Source organism: Echeneis naucrates, chromosome 4 (assembly GCF_900963305.1).
Source record: "Echeneis naucrates chromosome 4, fEcheNa1.1, whole genome shotgun sequence".
Lineage (NCBI taxonomy): Eukaryota > Metazoa > Chordata > Actinopteri > Carangiformes > Echeneidae > Echeneis > Echeneis naucrates.
This window is the reverse complement of record NC_042514.1, coordinates 10,208,608-10,228,246: the sequence shown is the minus strand read 5'-3', so window position 1 is coordinate 10,228,246 and position 19,639 is coordinate 10,208,608. Positions and strand designations below refer to the sequence as shown.

General features: G+C 37.7%; 2 protein-coding genes across 6 annotated transcripts in view; both read left to right on the top strand.

Moving 5' to 3' along the window:
- ryk (receptor like tyrosine kinase) overlaps positions 1 to 2,927 on the top strand; it is a 31,110-nt gene extending 28,183 nt beyond the window's left edge. For all 3 annotated transcript variants that reach the window (XM_029499509.1, XM_029499511.1, XM_029499508.1), the window contains one exon: positions 1,694 to 2,927. In XM_029499509.1, the coding sequence (XP_029355369.1) occupies positions 1,694 to 1,805 (112 nt within the window). In that variant the 3' untranslated portion in view covers positions 1,806 to 2,927. The remainder of the gene's footprint in view (positions 1 to 1,693) is intronic.
- A 108-nt stretch (positions 2,928 to 3,035) lies between these two features.
- slco2a1 (solute carrier organic anion transporter family, member 2A1) lies at positions 3,036 to 18,825 on the top strand. 3 transcript variants are annotated; one of them, XM_029499513.1, is made up of 15 exons: positions 3,036 to 4,067; positions 5,680 to 5,794; positions 10,225 to 10,362; positions 11,414 to 11,576; positions 12,127 to 12,339; positions 13,072 to 13,170; positions 13,261 to 13,400; positions 14,463 to 14,535; positions 14,685 to 14,849; positions 15,097 to 15,301; positions 15,737 to 15,872; positions 16,811 to 16,974; positions 17,298 to 17,362; positions 17,753 to 17,873; positions 17,955 to 18,825. In XM_029499513.1, exons 2-15 carry the CDS (start codon positions 5,735 to 5,737, stop codon positions 18,073 to 18,075), a joined length of 1,863 nt encoding a protein of 620 aa, XP_029355373.1. In that variant the 5' UTR covers positions 3,036 to 4,067; positions 5,680 to 5,734; the 3' UTR covers positions 18,076 to 18,825. The 3 variants fall into 3 exon arrangements, with proteins under 3 accessions (XP_029355373.1, XP_029355374.1, XP_029355372.1); XM_029499514.1 differs by lacking the exon at positions 3,036 to 4,067 and adding an exon at positions 5,361 to 5,462; XM_029499512.1 differs by lacking the exon at positions 3,036 to 4,067 and having other exon boundaries at positions 5,649 to 5,794.
- The last annotated feature ends 814 nt before the right edge of the window (positions 18,826 to 19,639 follow it).

Sequence of the window (19,639 nt, the reverse complement as noted above, 5' to 3'; positions counted from 1 at the left end):
TGCCCAGATGAATTACTTTCAACTGTTTTCACTCATACTCATATTTGAGGTTAGAACTCACACTAAACATGCTAGTACAATCTAACAGCCACCATTTTATAGAAAAGCCTATACTGAGCAAATACTCAATTGATTAATCAAGAATGCATGCTGATTGTTTGTTTCACTTGTACCCAGAGAGTGTCTTTTTCTATTTCCACGATAGACACACAAAATATCAGATGTCTATTAAAACATAAACAAAAATAATAAATGAAGAATAGTAAGATAGCATATAAGGATAAACACAATATGATCTTAATAATTTAACTTATGATATCAATCAGTATCACATTACAAGTATTAAAAACTCAAACCACAATTCATATATTAAAATTCTTAAGGAATTACATCATTGACATTTTATAAGCAAAAAAAAAAAAGGTCTGAATATGATGACAGGTAGATCAGAGATCCTCCAGATTATAGGGGTATTTGTTTGAGTTCTTAAATATGTTCATAAGTAGTCAGCTGTTATTTGGTACAATGGTACATGACAGGTAAGATAATTGATAGAGCTGTATTGGGCCTCCACAGGTCACAGCTGTAGACGTAGCAGACCAGTTTTGACTTGAAGTCTGCACGAGACTTCTGTTACGATACAAGCATGTGTATGTTAAACTGCCACTAGGCTTGTTATTGCAGACTTTCCTCAAATGGTGTTAGTGACACAATGATTGTACAATACCCGTATAAAAACAAAATATTGAGTTGCTACCAGCGTTGCTTAACATGAAGCTTATCAACATCCTGCAGCTGTCAAAAATGGAGCAGCTCCTGCCTACAGGCATCATTTTCCCTCTATGGCGTTATTACTTACAGAGTACTTCCTCAAGATGAAATCTGAATGAAGCTGTCACACTCTCACTGCTAGATTATAAGAGTCTGGCTTAGATCAGCGTTGCAGTGGTGGACTACTCAAATGGATTAATCAATGCTGCATGAGTGGTAGAAATCTGAAAGTTCTATTGTTTTTGTAGTGGTATAATTATTAATATTCTCAATATACTTTAGAAATTTTAACAAAACTTAGATGCATATATTTGAGATGAAGTCAGAGTTATTTGCTATATATGCTTCAGAACTGTAACATTCTGTTCTGCCTTCATGTTGACTATATGCAGCTATAAATTTCAGCATCTTGAATTAAATTTCAGTACAACCATTTTTGGATCTTAGGCTCAGCTATATATTGATCAAAAAAATCACTTGTGTTGGGAAAAAGTCTGTGTAATGTTCTTAATCTCTCATGGAATGATTGCCTGAAATCCGTAAAAACAAACGCACCAAATTCTTTCTAAATACAATGGGTGGTGAGGTGATGGCTTTCGTTTCCAAAATATTAGAGGCTCCGGAATAAAACATTGAAGGGCATGTGTTGATTAAGAAATGATTACATCTAACTCAAGTGTATCAGTGCTCCACAGGCAGCTCCTGTTTCAGGACCATACAAGACATTCTGTGCATCCGAGGGTTACACCTCAAAAATGTGTACTAAGTTATTACAATGCCCTGAGTTTGATGCCAGCTGCTGCTTTTTGTTGCATGAAACCTACCACCAAGTTTTACACAAACCTGAAACACCCAGGTTCATAGACTGCTCATAGACTGACATGTTAAGTCACCCATCTCTGTCCTTCCCTGTGTGTTGCAGATTTGCAGTGATGGCTTGTTGTTGGGCACTGGACCCAGAGGAGAGGCCCAAGTTTCAGCAGCTGGTTCAGTGTCTCACAGAGTTCCATGCAGCATTGGGGGCTTATGTGTGAATGCAAGCTTTGTTTGTTTGTTTTTTCCAAGAACCACATTAAAGGCAGGTGGACACTATCTGTAAGGAATACACGTAGGAGAAGTGCCTTATGAGATGAAAGAGCACACCTGCACCCAACTATCTTATTTTGTACAGTGTTTTGGAGTTTTGCTATAGAAAAAATAACCTTTTTACGGCATAGCAATGTAAAAAGGAATATTGGTTGAATATTGTTGCTTTGAAAGCGTCCACTTTGGCCTAGAGGAACTGAACTATGGAAAGATGTCCTCATCTATAAAGAACATCAACACTTAAGGACATTTTTGTGCCATCAAACATTTTTTACTTCTAATGATTCTGACAACCTGGTTTTTTTACAGCTTTGTTGCTTAGTGAAACTGTAAATTGTAGATGTGGTTTTGGATAAGAGTAACTCTGCAGCAGAGGAATTTAGGTACCAAAGTAGACTTAAGGGCTTCATTTGTGTATGTAATCATATTGACAAGCATGCTGCTTCACTCAAGGTTGGTACGAGATGCTTCCTGGAAACCAGAGCGGTGTGTTTGAGATGATTTCCAAGACCTCTTCAAATGGTACACTGTTTTCTCTGGAGAACCCTGATAACTGTGTGCAGATGGCTTTTCCTGTCTTCCGATTGACTCGCCAGCACACAGTGGAGATGACACAGCTGTTTTTAACTCTGCGGCATAGAACAGACGTGTGGACGCCACAGCTCCTGCAATATCAGCGCCACAAAGCTACGTATATATAAACCTGAGTTTTAGAACGGCATCCAAGGTGAATTTTGGATACTATTATTATTTGAATGCTTTCGTATTCTCCCTCTTTTGTACATTTTATTTCCACTGTCAGATCCTCAAAACAAAAATAGCCCAATGTTTCTCTTTTTTGTAAGCTTGATTGTTCTGTGTCAGAACACAGCCATTCACAGGACATTTTGATTTTTATATGAGTACACAAATAATCACTGTGAACACAGTAAACTGCCTACCCGCTTGGTTTAATCTTGTTCTCCCACCTCCTTTAACACCTTTGTGACGTGTCTTATTGGTCACTGCATGTTGAATTAAGGTTGTAAACTGCTTCCCGAGTTCATATTCACAAATTAAATGGGATTTTTAAATATAGTTGGCTTTTTTTTTTTTTTTTTTTTTTGGGACCATCTATTTTCTGGAGCTGCATCAAAAATTGTCCTTGACTAAGTGAATAGGTTGGTCAACCAACCAATGAGAAAACTCTCAAATGGATTCTGTTGCACCATCAGAGTGTATTTACAGCACAGTATTTATCCTTCATTTATGCTGATGATATTTTTATTACAGCATAGAGTTTATAAAAATCAGGATTTTTGCAGCAACAGCGCAGTTGGTAAATGGCTTGGAAGTGAATGCTGGTTCACAAGGAATCACAAGTAATGAACCTTGATTCAGTCACATTTGTTCCATTGTCGGATGGCAGAAAGAGGAAAACATCAAAGAGCTTTGTTTTGAATCTGCTTGTATTAAAATACAAGTTAGGCTGAAAACTGAAAACTGAAATACAAAGTAAAGAAGTCTCAATAGCTGTTTACAGTAAATTGAGTTTTAACCACATAATCCAGTTTTAGGCCATGTTAGGCCATGTTTTGCTTTACCTAAAGCAATCACATCAGCATCACTCTCACTGTCTTGTTTTATAATAATTGTTTTAGCAACTATAGTAAGAAGTTATTAGTGTTTATTTTGCACCACAAAAGCAAGATGTTGCGGGACAAAATAGTTTTATTTCTGCCTACCTTGCAACACTCACTCCACTGGTTGAAAAGAAAAACTAAATTGCTAAAAAAAATATAGCTCCAGCTAAGCTAACAGAATATTTTCACAAGTACACATTATACAAGATCACATAATTTCAATGAACGCTTTAATGAAGTTCATTTTGTTTTAAAGTTGATATCATGTGAACATGGCCCATCATGATGTCATAGTGGAAAACTATGTCAAATCCATTTTGTGCAGAAATTTGTTGGGAAACTTCAAAAAATTGTTTTTGGTCATGTTATTTGCAGTTATATTGTGACCCAATATTCTTCATATAATGTCAATGATGAGAACATGTTGATATTTCCACAGAAGTTTCCACGCCAGCATTTAAAGATGATCGTCATCACCTGTTTCAGTTCATTATGGTCCTCTGTCAGTTCTGCACAGTTGTTCTACAATTTCCTCACCAACAGCAGTCATAATAGACCATAATGCAATTCAGCCGCAAGACATGTTGAGTAAGTGGACATTCTTGTTACCAGACTGTTGTCACAATACTGTAGGGTTTACTTAGTTATCTGGACAGGTTTTCAAAGTTAAAACCAAAATGTCTCTGTAACCTCAAGCACCGACACTGTGCTTGAGGTTTTAAGGGGTTTTTGGATCCTTTCGAAGTTTGATAAAGCACTTGAAAAAGGTTTTGTACCAAAGACAGACTTACAATATACACCCACAAAATGAGTAGATCATAAGAAACAGGTTTAAACTATTTACAACCAGAGAATAAACATGGGTATTAAAAGCATTTCTCCACTCTTTCTTCTACTTTTTATTTTTTATTGAGTTGTATATTTAACAATGACATAATTTGGTCATCATGATCTACTTGTATAAGAATTTAACACCATTTAAATAGAATCCTAATGACTGATGCTTTTGTTACCTGTTTATCAACAGGTGGGTTATAAATTACTGTCACAGGTTATTTATTAATGAGTAATTTCTCTGAAATCCACATCAAGATGATATATTGGCTCGTAACAGTGAGAAAGATAAGAGCTAATTTAATTCTTCATAATGCATCATTGTAGTCATTAAGAGGCACATGACTAATAGTTATGCACTCGTGACTTTATCACTTGATCCATTTATCAAGACTTTTGTATGTTAAAAACTTGTGACTCTAAGGTAGAAAACTTAAATTCATTACAGGGAGTTTGTACATCAAGCACAATGAGCCTGAATGGAAGTACTGAAGGCCCCAGACAGGGACCTCTGTCCTAACCTTTAAAAACCAGACAGACTGGAATCAGAAGATGGACTATTGACTCAATCAGGCCTGACAACACAGTCAAATCACTTCATATACTTCTTTACAAATAAGGTGAAGGCATCTATATGTTTCGTGCCCCAGGTCTGGATTTTTTTTCCTACTAATTTTTCTTTTTGCCACTTTATTTTTTTTATTCTTTTTATTCTTTTTTTTTTTTTTTTTTTTTACTTCTGAAGCCCTCTAAAGCCACAACTTCAACCCGTCTTCACACTTTTCGTCTGTTATTATCAGGAAGCCTGGTTTGTCATTTTATCTGTCATTCTGTTCAGAAAGCCTCCTTAGTCAGACTAACAGAGGACTCACCTGGACGAATTTACATGCAGTTAGACTTGGATGCTTTACTGCTAATAATAACCGGCAGGCCCTCCCCGGGTGTCCCCGGTTTACAGAGGTTCATTCATCCCCTTCTCATTAGCTGCGAACGGAAGCAGCTCATAAAGCCGCATTCCGCAATTAATGAAGCGCTGGCTGTGCGCGAGCAGCGGCGGAACAAAAGGGCAGCCCGGCCGGCTCTTAATGAGACGGCTGACCACGAAGAGGACTCAACGCCATCTTTACAAGTCCCGTCAGGTCCGCACAGGTGAGCGCGCGCCTCTCACCGAGCCAATCAGCGCGAGGGACAGTCTGTTCTCGACGCACAACTTTCATCAAAAACAAGCACGAAAAAAATATTTGAGCATGGAGGGAGAAAAAAAAAGGGCCGGGGCAGCTCAGCCGGAGGGGGTGGAGGTGGGGGGAGGTGGAGGGAGGTGGAGGTGGGGGGCAATCATCAACCTCTTGTGTTTAACCTCCGACAGGCTGCTCTCCAGTCCGCGAGCTCCGAGGACCGCGCGAGGACACCAGCTCCAGCTAATGGACATAGATCCATCCAAAGCCATGAAGAACCCGGGGACGGTCCGCTGCAGCATTAAGGTAAGAGCTGTGTGCCCGGAAAAAGGCAGTCCATAGTTCAGCAGCTTGTCCTCCCTGAGCTGCTTCACCTTACACAAACAAGCCGAGGTGTCAGTCAGAGCTCAGCTGTGTTAGAAACTGTATTGTTGTGTGATATTGGAATTTAACTCAGCATTATTGACCTGAAAAACGTTTTTTAGCCTAAACTTTTGGGGGTGAAAGAAACGTGTGCTGTTTTAAGTTGAAATGTTGTTCACTCTTACTCATCATGGATATTAAACTGTTATTCAAATAACTACAACTAAAGTTGCAGCTGACTATTTGTGGGATTTGATCTGTCAGTGCTGAATTAGAATATAGTTTATTTCCATTTGCATTTTCACTTTGCAGTACAGGTATATGGCAATTATTTGGGTTTCTCAGAACTGCTTTGTAGAAAAACTCTCAGAACAAAAGTCAAAACCCCCCAGTTACCGAATTTATGCCACATGTAATGAGATATATATTAAAAAAAAAAAAAAAAGGCTCCTTTTCCATTAATAGTTATTTGATTTATATCAGAAAAGTTTGTATTACCTTTCTCTTAATCACTTGACTTAATTCACGGACTTGACAGTTTTTTTATTTAGAATTTGATATGAAATACTTTTTGGTAGCTGTATCCACTTGTAGTTTTGATATTCTTCCGACTGCTGGCTCAGAAATGAAAGTCTGTGTAAAGGGGGTAATGTAGCCACACTGCGTGCCAACAGGAGCAGTTGTACGTCACTGTACGACATTAAGTGGAGAAAACAGTTTGTTCCAGGGCTGTGACTAATGATGATGCAAAAAAACCTGATGTACTTCGTTGGTTGCTTTCAAAACCCAATAAGAAATGACTTGTCCTCTTTGTGTGAATGAAGGATGAGTAATACATCTACACACTGCCAATGACAACTTGAACAACTCATAAATTTTCCAGATGGTGAGGGTTTATTTGATAACTCTAGGGTGTTTACCTTCAGTGGTCTCATCCAGACCCTGGTAGGTCCAGGCTCTGCTAATCTCCCCCTGTTTATCATTTATCACATAAGTCTTCGCTTTAAAGCTCCCCCTCCCTGTTCAGACCAAGATATACAAATACAGACAGGAGGGTGGAGGACCCTGAAACAGTGCGGCTCATCCTACAGGCATTAGCCCATTATTCAGCTGGACAGCAGTATGAATGCACCTCAAGTTCTTAGATTTGAAATGTTGAATTTAGATAATGGGAGCGGTTTAGAATAAACAAAGTAGCAGGCAATTGATCACAGAGGTATTTTTGTAAGTCTCTCCTACTGCGATGAGGTTTGGAATCAGAAGAGTACCTTTTAAATTGTGCTTAATGGCAGAACTCATGATTACTACAGCTTTCCTGTCCAGAAAATGCTAAATGAATAGAAAACTGGCTGCTCTGCTTTTCATATGAAATCAAATCACTTTTCACTCCCCAGGGCTGGCTGGTAAACAATGGTTTCTTAAGGAGCCATTACATCCATCCATCTTTTTCTTGACAGCTGCATACAGCTGGACAGCTCTTTTCTCTTTTATTTGCCCAGGTCCAACAGGATATTTTGGCTTTATTTACCTCCCAATTTTCATTTTTTCTTCTGTGGGGGGGATGCACACCTAGTCTGCACCTGAGTAACACCATCACATTGTCTTTCAGGAAACCTCTATCAAAATCTCAGCCAAGTTTCTGCTCAAAAGCACATGCTGTTTTTAATCCTCAACAGCGGAATATAAATTTTTGAAAGCTCTGTTCTCCTTTTGGTTCCCTTTGCAGCTGAGCACATGGCTCATTGTTGTGGACCAAATTTCACTTTTTAGTAATTTTAACATTTAAAGTTACACTAATTTATCCTCATGCTGAGGGTCAGATGTCCAGCAACTGACCTCTTAAAAAACACTAAATAATAATAAAAAAACCCTCCTTTGCGCATGATACTATTGTTCAGCGAGTGTTTTATGTTTCTTTCACAATGAAGGGAGGTGGATATGTCTTTCAAGTATCCTGGAGACTTCATACACTTGTCCCTTTATTTCATTTTTGACCTAAATAGTTCAGACATTTTTTTTTTGCTTAAAAAAAATCCCATAGAAATCCATGGATAGCTTGCATCATAGCCACAAGCAGTGTTTCTGAAATAAAAGCATTTTAAATTCAACTGTGAACTTCCCTCCATTCTTCCTCTAACAGCAGGGTTGAAGGCTGGAACAATAACCTCCACACAGATGGAGCTGAGAGTGTTCAAAACAAATAAATATGTACATAATCCATGAAGGATCCAACTCCGGACAACCACTTTCCTGTTAACAGACATCAAATAGAATGAAATTACTTATTACCAGGGTGAATAAATAATAAATTATGTCCCTAATGGTGAAAAGCTGCAGCATTCAGTGCCTGATGAATTTCTTCAGTTTCTCTTTTCCACAGTGGGTTGTAATGTATACATCTTATCAAAATGTCATTATTTTGAAGCATTCCTACACTGAAAGTCATTAACTTGACTCACTATATTGCAAAAAAAGAAAACACACGACAAAATAAAGATGAGATTTTGACCTGATTTGTCTAAAACATTTTTTTGTGTTAAAACCAAATTGTGCAAAAGCCAAAGAGCTGTCTCTGAAACATGTGCCATATCAGAAATAAAATTAATTAAACTTTTTTTTTTTTTTTTTTAAATCTAAATTGTCTAAATTATCTAAAAATAAATAAAATAAAATTTATCTAAAGAAGCTTTTTGCCTTTTTGCGTAAATGGGTCCTCTTGAATTATTTGGATAATTGAAACCTATTTGAGACAAAATCAGGATGAAATATAAACAACAGTACAAACGCAACTCTTGTGTAAACTAACAAACCATAAAACCAAGCTCTGATAGGAGCATAAACTGTTCTGAGTCGATTCCATAGTTTATTCTCCCTCAGCCAACCTGGTGGGTGATGAACAATTTGAAAGCTTGGCTTTATCACTGTTTTCATACCAAATTGACTCCTAATCTCACTGCGTATCTCCACCGTTCATGACCCCCAAAGTGAATAAACCCCTGTACACAGAGTACCACGAGTGTCCATGAATGTCTCTGAATTTCACAGACGGGCTTCATGAAACAAACTGTAACCAGTTTGAAGGACAGAGACTGTCGGTGGAAATAAAGTTTCTAGATGAGAATGGTACAAGCATTTCAAATTGGATCGCTTAGCTCCTACAGGAAGTTCACAACTTTGCCATAAGACATCACATATTGTTAACAACAACAACAGCAGCAGCTCCCAAACCAGAGGTGCCAATGAAGTACAAGTAGTCAAATACTCAACTGTGATACAATTTGAACTTGTATAAGTTCGTGTTACTTTATACATTCAACACTTTAATTTCAGAAAATGCTGTATTTTGAAATTTAGACTTTATTTATTTATTTTATTTTTATTATTATTGTTATTGCATTTTTTGTATAGGCTTTCATGGTGAGAGTTAGCTGACCTAAACATGAAACTATGGCCAAGACTCAGTTAGCCTAACATAGCACAAAGACTTTAAGGGGTGATGTTATTGAGTGCACAGCTTTTCCAATGTTTTACTGCTATTTTTAATTAACTAGGGGATCTGAGTACTTCCTTCATTGTCTGGGGCATCTTCTGAAAGAAGTCAGGTCAATGAAATTAACCACTGGACTGTGGTTGTTGAGCTGAAGGAGTATTGGCACTAATTCAACAAACTTCACTAAATGTTGGAAAACCACAGTTGTTCATAACACAAGTTACACTGAATGAAACAAGGTAACAAGGTGTCAGTTGTTGTGAAATCAAGTGGGAAGGTCATGTCAGAAGGCGAACACCTTTGGTCTTTTAAATGAATGAATGAGGCTCAATCTCTGCCAGTTAGTTTGATATTTTTATGTTATGTTGTCTTTTTGCAGGAGAAGTTTGATTTCTCAGCTTAACATTTTCTTCTACAGTGTTACTATACACACAGCATTGCTTATCCTGTTTGTCCACACCACTGGGTGAACTGAATGTCATCTGACTGTTTACGAGAGTTGAAAAAGGCCTAACCAGGCAGAGATGAGAAGATGGTGTAGTTCCTTGGAATTGATCACTGTTCCACGAAAAAATTTAGGCCTCCCGGGAGGAATATGTTTTAGGTTTTGAATTGTTCTGCTTCCAGGAGAGTCCAGCCAAATGCCTCTTGAAGTTCACTGCAGAAAACGTAGTTAAGTTTGATTACAACCTATTGTAATTTCTGATTCCTCCATTATAATCAGTGATGGTGTTCAAACTGGACATTCGTAATAAACGCTTCTTTTTCACATGGGTATCTATATTCACAGGGTTCTAACTTATTACCTGTACACACTCTACACGCTATTTTTACATGCCAGTATTTTTGCCCTCAAGTCTCATCTACTATGTGTCTCCGTTAGCTGTTCGTCCTGTGCCACGGCCTCCTGCAGTTCTCTCAGCTGCTGTACAGCTCCTACTTTAAAAGCACCATCACCACCATTGAGAGACGCTATGGCCTCAGCAGCTACTCCTCAGGAACCATTTCCTCTCTCAACGAGGTGGGAGCCAACAATAACATACCCTCATACAGTTTGAGATCATGATAGCTTTATTTCAAGGATACTGATGACAAAAGGAATTGGGGAACAGGCAACACATCAAAATCACACTTCCTCACAGTTCCAGCAGGACAAGTATTTTGCTCATCAGTATTCCTCAGTATTCCTCAGAAGTATCCCTCAGATAAAAACTTTCCAGTGTATCCATGAGCAAAGGTCAGATGCCATTAATAAAATTACTGTCAACAGTTAACCATTTTTAGTTTTGAACCTGGATATTTCAGTTACATTCGTCAGATCTGATATGATTGTGTGATATTTTACCAAAACGCAGGCCTGTTCATTTTAGTTTTGCATCTCCTCTCAGTGTGTTTTTTTTTTTTTTTAAGCTGCAATAATTCACATGAATTAAGGAAATGTAAAATAAAAAAGCTGTCATCGTTACAGACAAGACCTCAGATTATTGTCTTCATATTCCTCTTAGTATTAGTATTTCTACACATTCTAGCTCATTGTTTGGTTTTGAAGTTTTTGAATTTGGCCCATGGTATCAGGACTGCATTTGAGTTACATTTTTTATACTACCTACTACTACCTATAGCGTACAGTGTGTGACATTGTTGTGTTTGTTGTTACCTGTTTTTGTGTTGAATGTAACATTCAATGCTTGAAACTCTTATCTTTGTGTAAATTAATAACTTTATTGCCATCCGTTGATTAATGAACGTCTTCAAGTATATAGGTATTGAAATGGCAATGACAAATAAATGACAAAATAAATCCAGAAGTAAACTTTTTTAATACTTATGAGATACCCTTTTTTTCTTTGCCCCCAAGAGTACAAATTATTTGTTATTGCACTTTTTTATGGTTCCAAAGTCTCTTGAGCGTTAATTCTGTCTTATTTTCTGTTAAGTTTGGATAACAGTGCAACATACGTCATTTACACATTTGGTTTTTAGTGTGTTGGCAATGTTGGAGAAAACCTGTGACTGAATGTACTAAATGTGAATCTAATATATCCTCCTTAAAATCTGTGTCTTTCTCTCAGATCAGTAACAGTGTTCTGATCTTGTTCGTGAGCTTCTTTGGAAATCGAGTTCATCGTCCTCGTGTTATTGGAGTTGGTGGATTACTGATGGCAGTCAGTGCCATGATCGTGACTTTACCTCACTTCCTCTCCCAGCCCTATGCATATGGCTCTGTTTTGCACAGTAAGACATAGCCTTGAACACAAAGCCAAGGCTGCTTCTCTGTCTCCACTGGCCCTGCTATGACAGCTAATGTGACTTAGTCCAGAGCAGGGGACTCATTATTGTACAAATATGTCAGTGCAATTTATTAGACTTTAGTGTGTGCTGTGCGACCTTTCCAGCAAAGGTGCCGAAACAGTCAGCAGGAGTCCAACAAGTATCTGGTGTTTGGCCCACTGGTGTATTTACAAATCCTGCTGGTTTTCTCCAGATAAACTTTTATATAAAACTCAAGGAAATTCCTAATCTCTTTGCGCTTGCTTCAAGCTAAGAAGAATAGCGCGATCCTTAAGGCATTTCATTTTATAATAACAGCCCTCCTTTACTAATTCTGCCCCAAGACAAAGTAACTTGGCATCATACAGTATGTTGGTGAAGAGTCAGAGAAGCTCCAGGAAATTAAAAGAAGTTGGATCTCTGCATGCACTGACTTGTCATTAACTGTCACTGTATTCTTTTTCCACCTATTCCTCCCCTTTCTATCTGTGTGTCACCACCTGCTCTGATCCAGATCGCCAAGATATTTGCAACCTGCATCAGAATTTGAACATCTCTGAGTCTTGTGGTCGTGGCGAGACGAGGCGTCTGACCGACACAGACAAGCTGTGGCCGCTCATGGCCACTGCACAGTTGCTCTTCGGTGTTGGCTCGGTGCCTATCCAGCCCTTTGGCATTTCCTACATAGATGATTTTGCAGGACCGAGCAACTCCCCTCTTTACATAGGTGAATGACCTTCAGTTCAGGGTTAGATTGATCTGTTTGGATAAAAGATGACAACCTGAGGGTCATGGTGAGAGTTTGTGCAGGTTTACACCAAGAGACTATGAAGTATGTGAAGGTTTTTTTAACCTTTGAATCATAATGTTCATGATCGTAATAACCTGCATGATGGTTTTTATGTATTAAGAAGCAAAGGTTTCATGTGCTTCAGAGCGAAACTCGTAACCAGTAAAGTTACGTTGGTCAAACTGTCAGTCTTATGATACAATCATAATCGTTGCTTTATATCGTAGTTTTGCCGGATACATGTTTGAACCTTTTTTTTTTTTCTTTCACCCAATTCAAACACCAGCCAACAACAAACAATTGTTATTTGACATTTGCATCACTGTCTTTCAAAATGTTTTTGATAAATTCAGTAAGTTTGATGTTTCATCCTGATTGAGCTGTACATCTGAGCAATTATTCGACTTAAATTAGACTTAAATTAGAATTCAATAAAAAAAAAACATAGAAACAATTTCTTTCTTTTTTTCTTTTTTTTTTCTAAGTTGAGAGCCAATAGCGTGTTAACAAAAAACCTCCAAAGAATGTTTAGAGCTTGGCAGAGAATAGTAATGTGCGGATAACGAATTTTGGAAAAAAAAAGGCCCCTGTAATTCAAAGATGAAAATTACAAAACAACTCAACAATGCTTCAGAAGCTCTGCCTTACGGGCCCTTTTATCATCCACAGCCATCCTGTTTGCAGTGTCAGTGTTTGGCCCTGTGCTCGGATACCTGCTGGGCTCCATCATGCTGCGGATCTATGTGGACGTGGACAAACTTGGTTTAGGTAATGATGATATCTATAAGAACATTCCAAATTTTTGCGTAGACAGGTTAAAGCATCATCAATGACGTTTGTGTGGTGACTGTACTGCAGGAGCTGACGTGGAGTTGAAGCCCGGTGATCCTCGCTGGGTCGGGGCTTGGTGGATGGGCCTGCTGATCACTATGGGCTGCTTGGTCCTCACCTCCATTCCCTACTTCTTCTTCCCTCGTAGCATGCCTACAGAAGACAATGTAAATCGTGCACTCTTTTTCTGTCCCTCTCTTTCTATTTATTACGTAGGACAAAACCTTTATTACCAAACTAATTGAATTAACATTTTGGATAATTCAGTGGTATTATCTTTTTCTGCTTGTCTGCCACTTTAAAGGGTAAATTGTTCAACTCAGTCAGATAACAATCTTTATCTACTTTGTGGACCTCATGCTGTGCTGACACCTGCTGGCACTTTATAAGTACAGCAAGGTCACTTTCCTCCAGTTTTTAATGCCCCTTAATTGTATTCAACATTTAGACGGCCATATCATGTCATGAACACATCTGAATGCATATATATATATATAAAACTGAGAAATGTATCTTTTTAATATATATATATATATATATATATATATATATATGAAAGTATATGTTATTTAGGAGCTCTAAAGCTTTTATTGAACGGTAGCAGAGGTGGCTGAGTGGTTAGTGCGTATGCCATGTTAACACCTGGGTTCACCTCCAGCCCCAAGTCTGTTGCCTTCTAATTAAAATATAGGCATAGCCCTAACACATTTATGTTTCAAATATCAATATATAAAATGTAATGTTAATAATAGGTAAATGCCGGTAATTGCCTTGTCTTTGTCTTCTAATCACCCCCCTCGAACTTGACAGACCTTAATGAAACGGTACTTGAGGTCATGTTCTTTTAAAATATTTGGGTTCCCGTAAAACAGACAATTAAAATGGGAGCACGTCAAGAGACAAAAAGTCTACAGGAAACTTGCAATATGGTATTTGACAACTTCAGAGAATTTTGGATGCCCAAGTTTGAGGCATTACACAGAACTATTAATTCAATCTTAGGTTCCCACTTGAGGAAACGGGGGCTTGTTATAGCGGATGTGGCATTAAAGGAGAAAAGATTTAACTGATGGATCAGGTTTCAGGGTTGATGGGATTTGGCACAGTTTCATGAATATGCCCATGTTCATTGCAACTTAGTTATCTTGTTATTTTACCAAAAATGATGATCTTTAATTATGCATGCACACATACTCATCTAACAAAATATGCTGCATATTATTTTCAAGGAGACTGCAAGTGAAAGCGACATGAATGACGACTTTAAGAAGCCAGATATCTCTTTACATGATTTTCTAAAAAGTAAGTATTAAATTCAGTTCACAGTTCTACCTGTTAGGTCCATAGAGTAACTAACAGGTTTAGTTTTGGTGACATGCTCTGTAGATGAAGAGACTTTTTGCTGAAATCATTTCCATTACCAATCAGTATGTCTGTATGTGTGTAATCAGTGTTTCCCAGGATGTTTGTCCACCTCCTGTTGAGCCCTCTCTTCCTGATGCTAGTCCTGGCACAGTGCTGCTTCTCCTCAGTGATTGCAGGTCTCTCTACATTTCTGAGCAAGTTTCTGGAGCAGCAGTACAGTGCTTCAATGGCTTATACCAGCCTGCTAATTGGTAAGTACTGTGAGAGTGCAGATTTTAAAATGGAGCTTGAGATGAACCTACAACAGATCACATTTGAACTTGGAGTTAGTTTCAGCAGGCCGTTAAATATGCACATACATATCTACCTCTATGGTTTTTTCTTACATTTTCAGATTACACTTCTCTTTTATTAGGTTTTAGAAACCCATTTTTACATCTTATGAAACAATAAATTCCATGTTTAATTTAAGGTAACCAAATTGTCTATGATTCCCAGGAGCTTTGACTCTGCCAGCAGTAGCTGTGGGGATGTTGGTTGGCGGAGTGATCATGAAGAAGACAGGTCTCTCTTTGAAGAAAATCCCACGTTTCTCTACAGTCATGTTGACACTCTCCACCCTCCTTTGTATCCCTCTCTTCTTCTTGGGGTGTCCCACTCGGAAAGTCTCAGAGGTCAATCATTATCAAGTAGAACAGTATGGGTGAGTTTAGTGAAATTTTACTGTTTGTCACATGAAGCCAGTCTAACTGGTTAACTTAATCTCAACATTATTTCAAACTTAAAAACTTAAAAAAAACTTAACTTAACTTAAAAAAAATTTAACAGGAACCATGGTGGTGTTACTTGCTGCTGAAATTCACCAAAAGCCAATTAAGCACTTTAAATAATGATCTTGTTTTGATGACTAATAAAAAGTCATGCAAGTCTCTCAGAGCACTGACTGACAGTTGGCCTGTTGCATGTATTTGTCCAATAGTTTTCAATGATCTTGTGTTGTTTATACTGATCAAAGAAACCATATAGGGGTTCCTTTGTATTTAAAAAAAAAAAAAAAATTGTTTTGATTCTCCTGACAAACACAAATCACTGGGACATTAGCTTTCATTTGATTTTCTGTCTCTGCGCTCCACTCAAGGTGTCACAACAACTGCTCCTGTCCTGTCAGTGCCTTCCACCCTGTGTGTGGTTCTGATGGTATCGAGTACATTTCTCCCTGCCATGCAGGCTGCACCAACTTCACCAAAGACTCCAACAGCACACGTGGGGTTAAGGTCAGTGCCTGCATTAAACTCCTCTTCATGGTTTAGTTTAGGCTGTTCTATTCTGAACAGAGATGTCATCTATAATTGTTTAGAATTTTTTCAGTGTGGGATGATGTCATAGGCATTTGCTTCCTATCTTAATGGAGAATCTGTAAATTAGCTTTTAAAGTTGTAATGAATAGTGTTGGGCACAATTCTTTAAAAAAAGTAATTAGCTATAGACAAAAAGAAAAACCCATCATCATTGGTAATCAACTTTTAAATGTGTACTGAGAGTACGTATTGAAGACAATACCATTATGATACACTGAGTCAGAGTCGAACTATCCAATTCAGGCAATAGACTTTTCTCCAGAAATTTTTCTAATTTCGAGCAGATCTTTATGACAGGAAGTGACTTTGACTTCTTTGGAATAGAGTCAGAAACACACCATCTAGTTTCAGTATCCAAGTATTTACACCCTGTTATGCATCTGCCATATAATCCTTGAAATGTTCACAGATCTTACGCAGGAGCTGTGAAATGGAATCCAAGACCTTTTAAAATGAGTCTATTCAGCTCTGCTCCCAATAGTACACATGCAGTAGCCCACACTCAACTTTATTAGTCACAGAGCATACAACGTCAGTATTTAGATGTCGCAGCTTGTGAATAATATTCCAGTGGGTGCATTGTGTGACTGCTAGTAGAATATTAGTCAGTTGTAAGTATGTAAGTACAAGTAAAAGCCAGTGTGTAACGCTGAAGTTCAAAACAAAGCACTTTAGCCACCACTATTGTAATGGATTTCTGTGTTGAAAGACATTGTCTTTCATATGCTGTTAAGTTGTCTTTGCCCAGAAATGGTCAGGTGAGGGTAAAATAAACACGCTAATTTAACTATTTTTTTAATCATATTTTATTGTTTCAAACAATATACAGTCCTTTGCTTTCCTTCTGCATACAGATGTATACCAACTGCAGGTGTATATCTGGCAGTCAGAGTTCAGCCCACCCAGCTCCATGTCCAAACGGCTGCCCTCACTTACTTCTCCCTGTCTTACTCATCATTTCTCTGGCGTCACTGATTGCCTGCTTCACTCATAACCCCATCTACATGATGGTGCTCAGGTGAGAAAGGATATACAATCGACTGCAGTTTATTTGATATGGTCAAAATATGGTAAATCAAGTCAACAACCTAAATACAAAAGTTAATTGAGAATGCATTTGGCCACAAATGTAGATGAGCCGACAGTGAATGAAAAAGAAATAGACTCCGAAACAAGTTGGGAAATCGGATGAGAAATCATATTTCAATGAAATATGAAAACAAATATAGCCATTAATCCCTGCAATAGCTGTCCAGTTTTGTACTGCTTTCAAGAATGTGTAGCCAATAGTGTAGCAATAAAATTGCAGGGTTTTTTTATTTGCTTTCCTGGTGATTTCAGATCTGTTCCCTCTGAAGAGAAGTCATTTGCTATAGGAATCCAGTTTTTACTCATGAGACTGTTAGGTAAGAACACAAATGCTCTGTCTTTGGTGATATGATATTATAACTATTTATTGTATTTATACACAACAAAGTGTGTGCCATATTTCACGCTATTTACCAAATGTCTTCGCACTGAGACTCAAAATAGTTCACAGTTGTATGGGACTGCAATATGTCCAATATAAATAGAGTTAAATTATAAAATAAATGATTGTGTACATTTAACGCATCAATTCTGGAATATTTCCCAAATTATTTAATTCCTGAGATTATTCTTTTATTTTTATATCTTGATTTGTTCACATTTTATTTTACTCTTGTAAATTTGGTTCTATATAGAATAGCAAGGCATAATTTTAAATAAAAGTACCAATAAGGGAAGTGACCGATTTGTTTCTTCCTCCCTGTTAGCGTGGCTGCCTGCCCCAGCTCTCTACGGGATAGCCATTGATTCGTCATGTATCTGGTGGAAGCGTGTGTGTGGAAAGAAGTTTAGCTGTGGCTACTATGACAACAACATCTTGAGGAACCGGTCAGAAAATTTATGACATAGCCGTACGCAGTAAAACAACATCACTTCTGCCAATTACTTATCTTTATTCAATCTCTGCAGATACCTGGGCTTACAGGTGGGCTATAAGGTCGCAGGCATCTTTCTGCTGATGATGCTGGGATGGAAGGTGCATCGAACCCAGGAATACACTCTGGAGAAGAGGTGTGAAGGACTGCTGTGAGACTGCTTAGTCATTGTGTTTCTTAAGGCTTTGCTGTGGTGATAAATATTTTGAAGAACAGTGTGCTGAGAAAAGCTGAATCAGTAGCAGAAGGCCACAAGCCAAGACAAACCTGAGTTTGCCTCAGTTTCAACGCATGACTTCCCCTTGTGGTCCTTCACTGGTTGGAGTTCAAATGCACATTTCCCAAATGGGAACATTTGTTATGTTTGTCAGTGCTTTAAGACTAAAGATTGAAATTCCTCTGACAGTATGACCCACTCATTACAAGTGAAGAGAGAGCAGCTATGCGTCTCTCTTATGTGGTACCTGTAAACATTTCATATGAATCTGAGAAGACTCTCGACTGGGATGACTGTCTGGCCAATGATCAAACAACTGAAAATTATCTTTGTATATTACTTGTTCCTACAAGGTAGAAATCCATTGTGATTTCTATTTGCAATAGGAACATACTCTGTAACTAATTATCTGTATAGCTTAATATTTAAGTTTATTTTTATAGATGTTTGTCTCATGCACAGAGACATTTGTGATAACTGCAGTACTCATTTCATATAACATAACATATAACACTTGATTTAAATGCAACTGTAATGTAATTTCTGATACCTAGTACAAATAGTGTTACTCAAAGTGTAATTTACCAAGTGCATTAAGCTATCCACGGGTATGGTAATGTGGTTATTATTATAGTGGAGTGCATACATGTATTAAGCAATACTTGGTAATAAATAATATATAGTTCAATTATCAAATCAGTGTGAATAATTTTATTAGCTTCTGTCTTTAATTATATCTCAAAAGTTTAGTAACTAACCTTACCAAATGGCAACCCCAAAGTTGGGTTTAGCATTTTAATTAACTTCAAATATAACGCTGAATAAGCACTCGAAGTGATTTGAGCATTTTTTCATTTATTTTATTTAGAAAAAACACAAGGAACTTGTGCAACAAAAAATCGACCAGACTCAGTGATTACCTTCCTAGCAACAAACTTTCTCCCTGCTCTATGTTCCCTACAGATAATATCCAACTATCATTTAAAATTTGATGAAGTGAAACAAAAAGACAAAACGACTGTATTCTAACAGTATTGATTAGATAGTTAGACAAAGCATAATCTACAGATTAAGCAGCGATGAAAGCTATTATGACTTGCAGCCCGAGTTTTAGCTCAGGGTCATAACACAAACCATAGGTCAAGCTTTACTTAAATAATTACTTAAAATATTACAGCAAGGTAACTCGCACACTCTAGGACTGATGTGGCAAGGTGCTTGATGGATTTGTATAGATGAGTAATTTAGAATAACAATACCATAGGGATGTATGTTACAAGATAAACCAAGTTTAACAGGTAACTACATCATTCTGCATTCTGGGAAATGTAGGAGCCAATACATTGGGCTCTTAACACAGGCACAAGTGAAAATATCTGCTCTTCCTCTGCATCTTCTGCAGTGCCCCTTCAAATCCAGTCACATGTACTTTTTTCCTTCCATGTCACTACACACCCCTGATATGTTTACAAACCATCACGATCAGGGCCAGTTGCTGATTA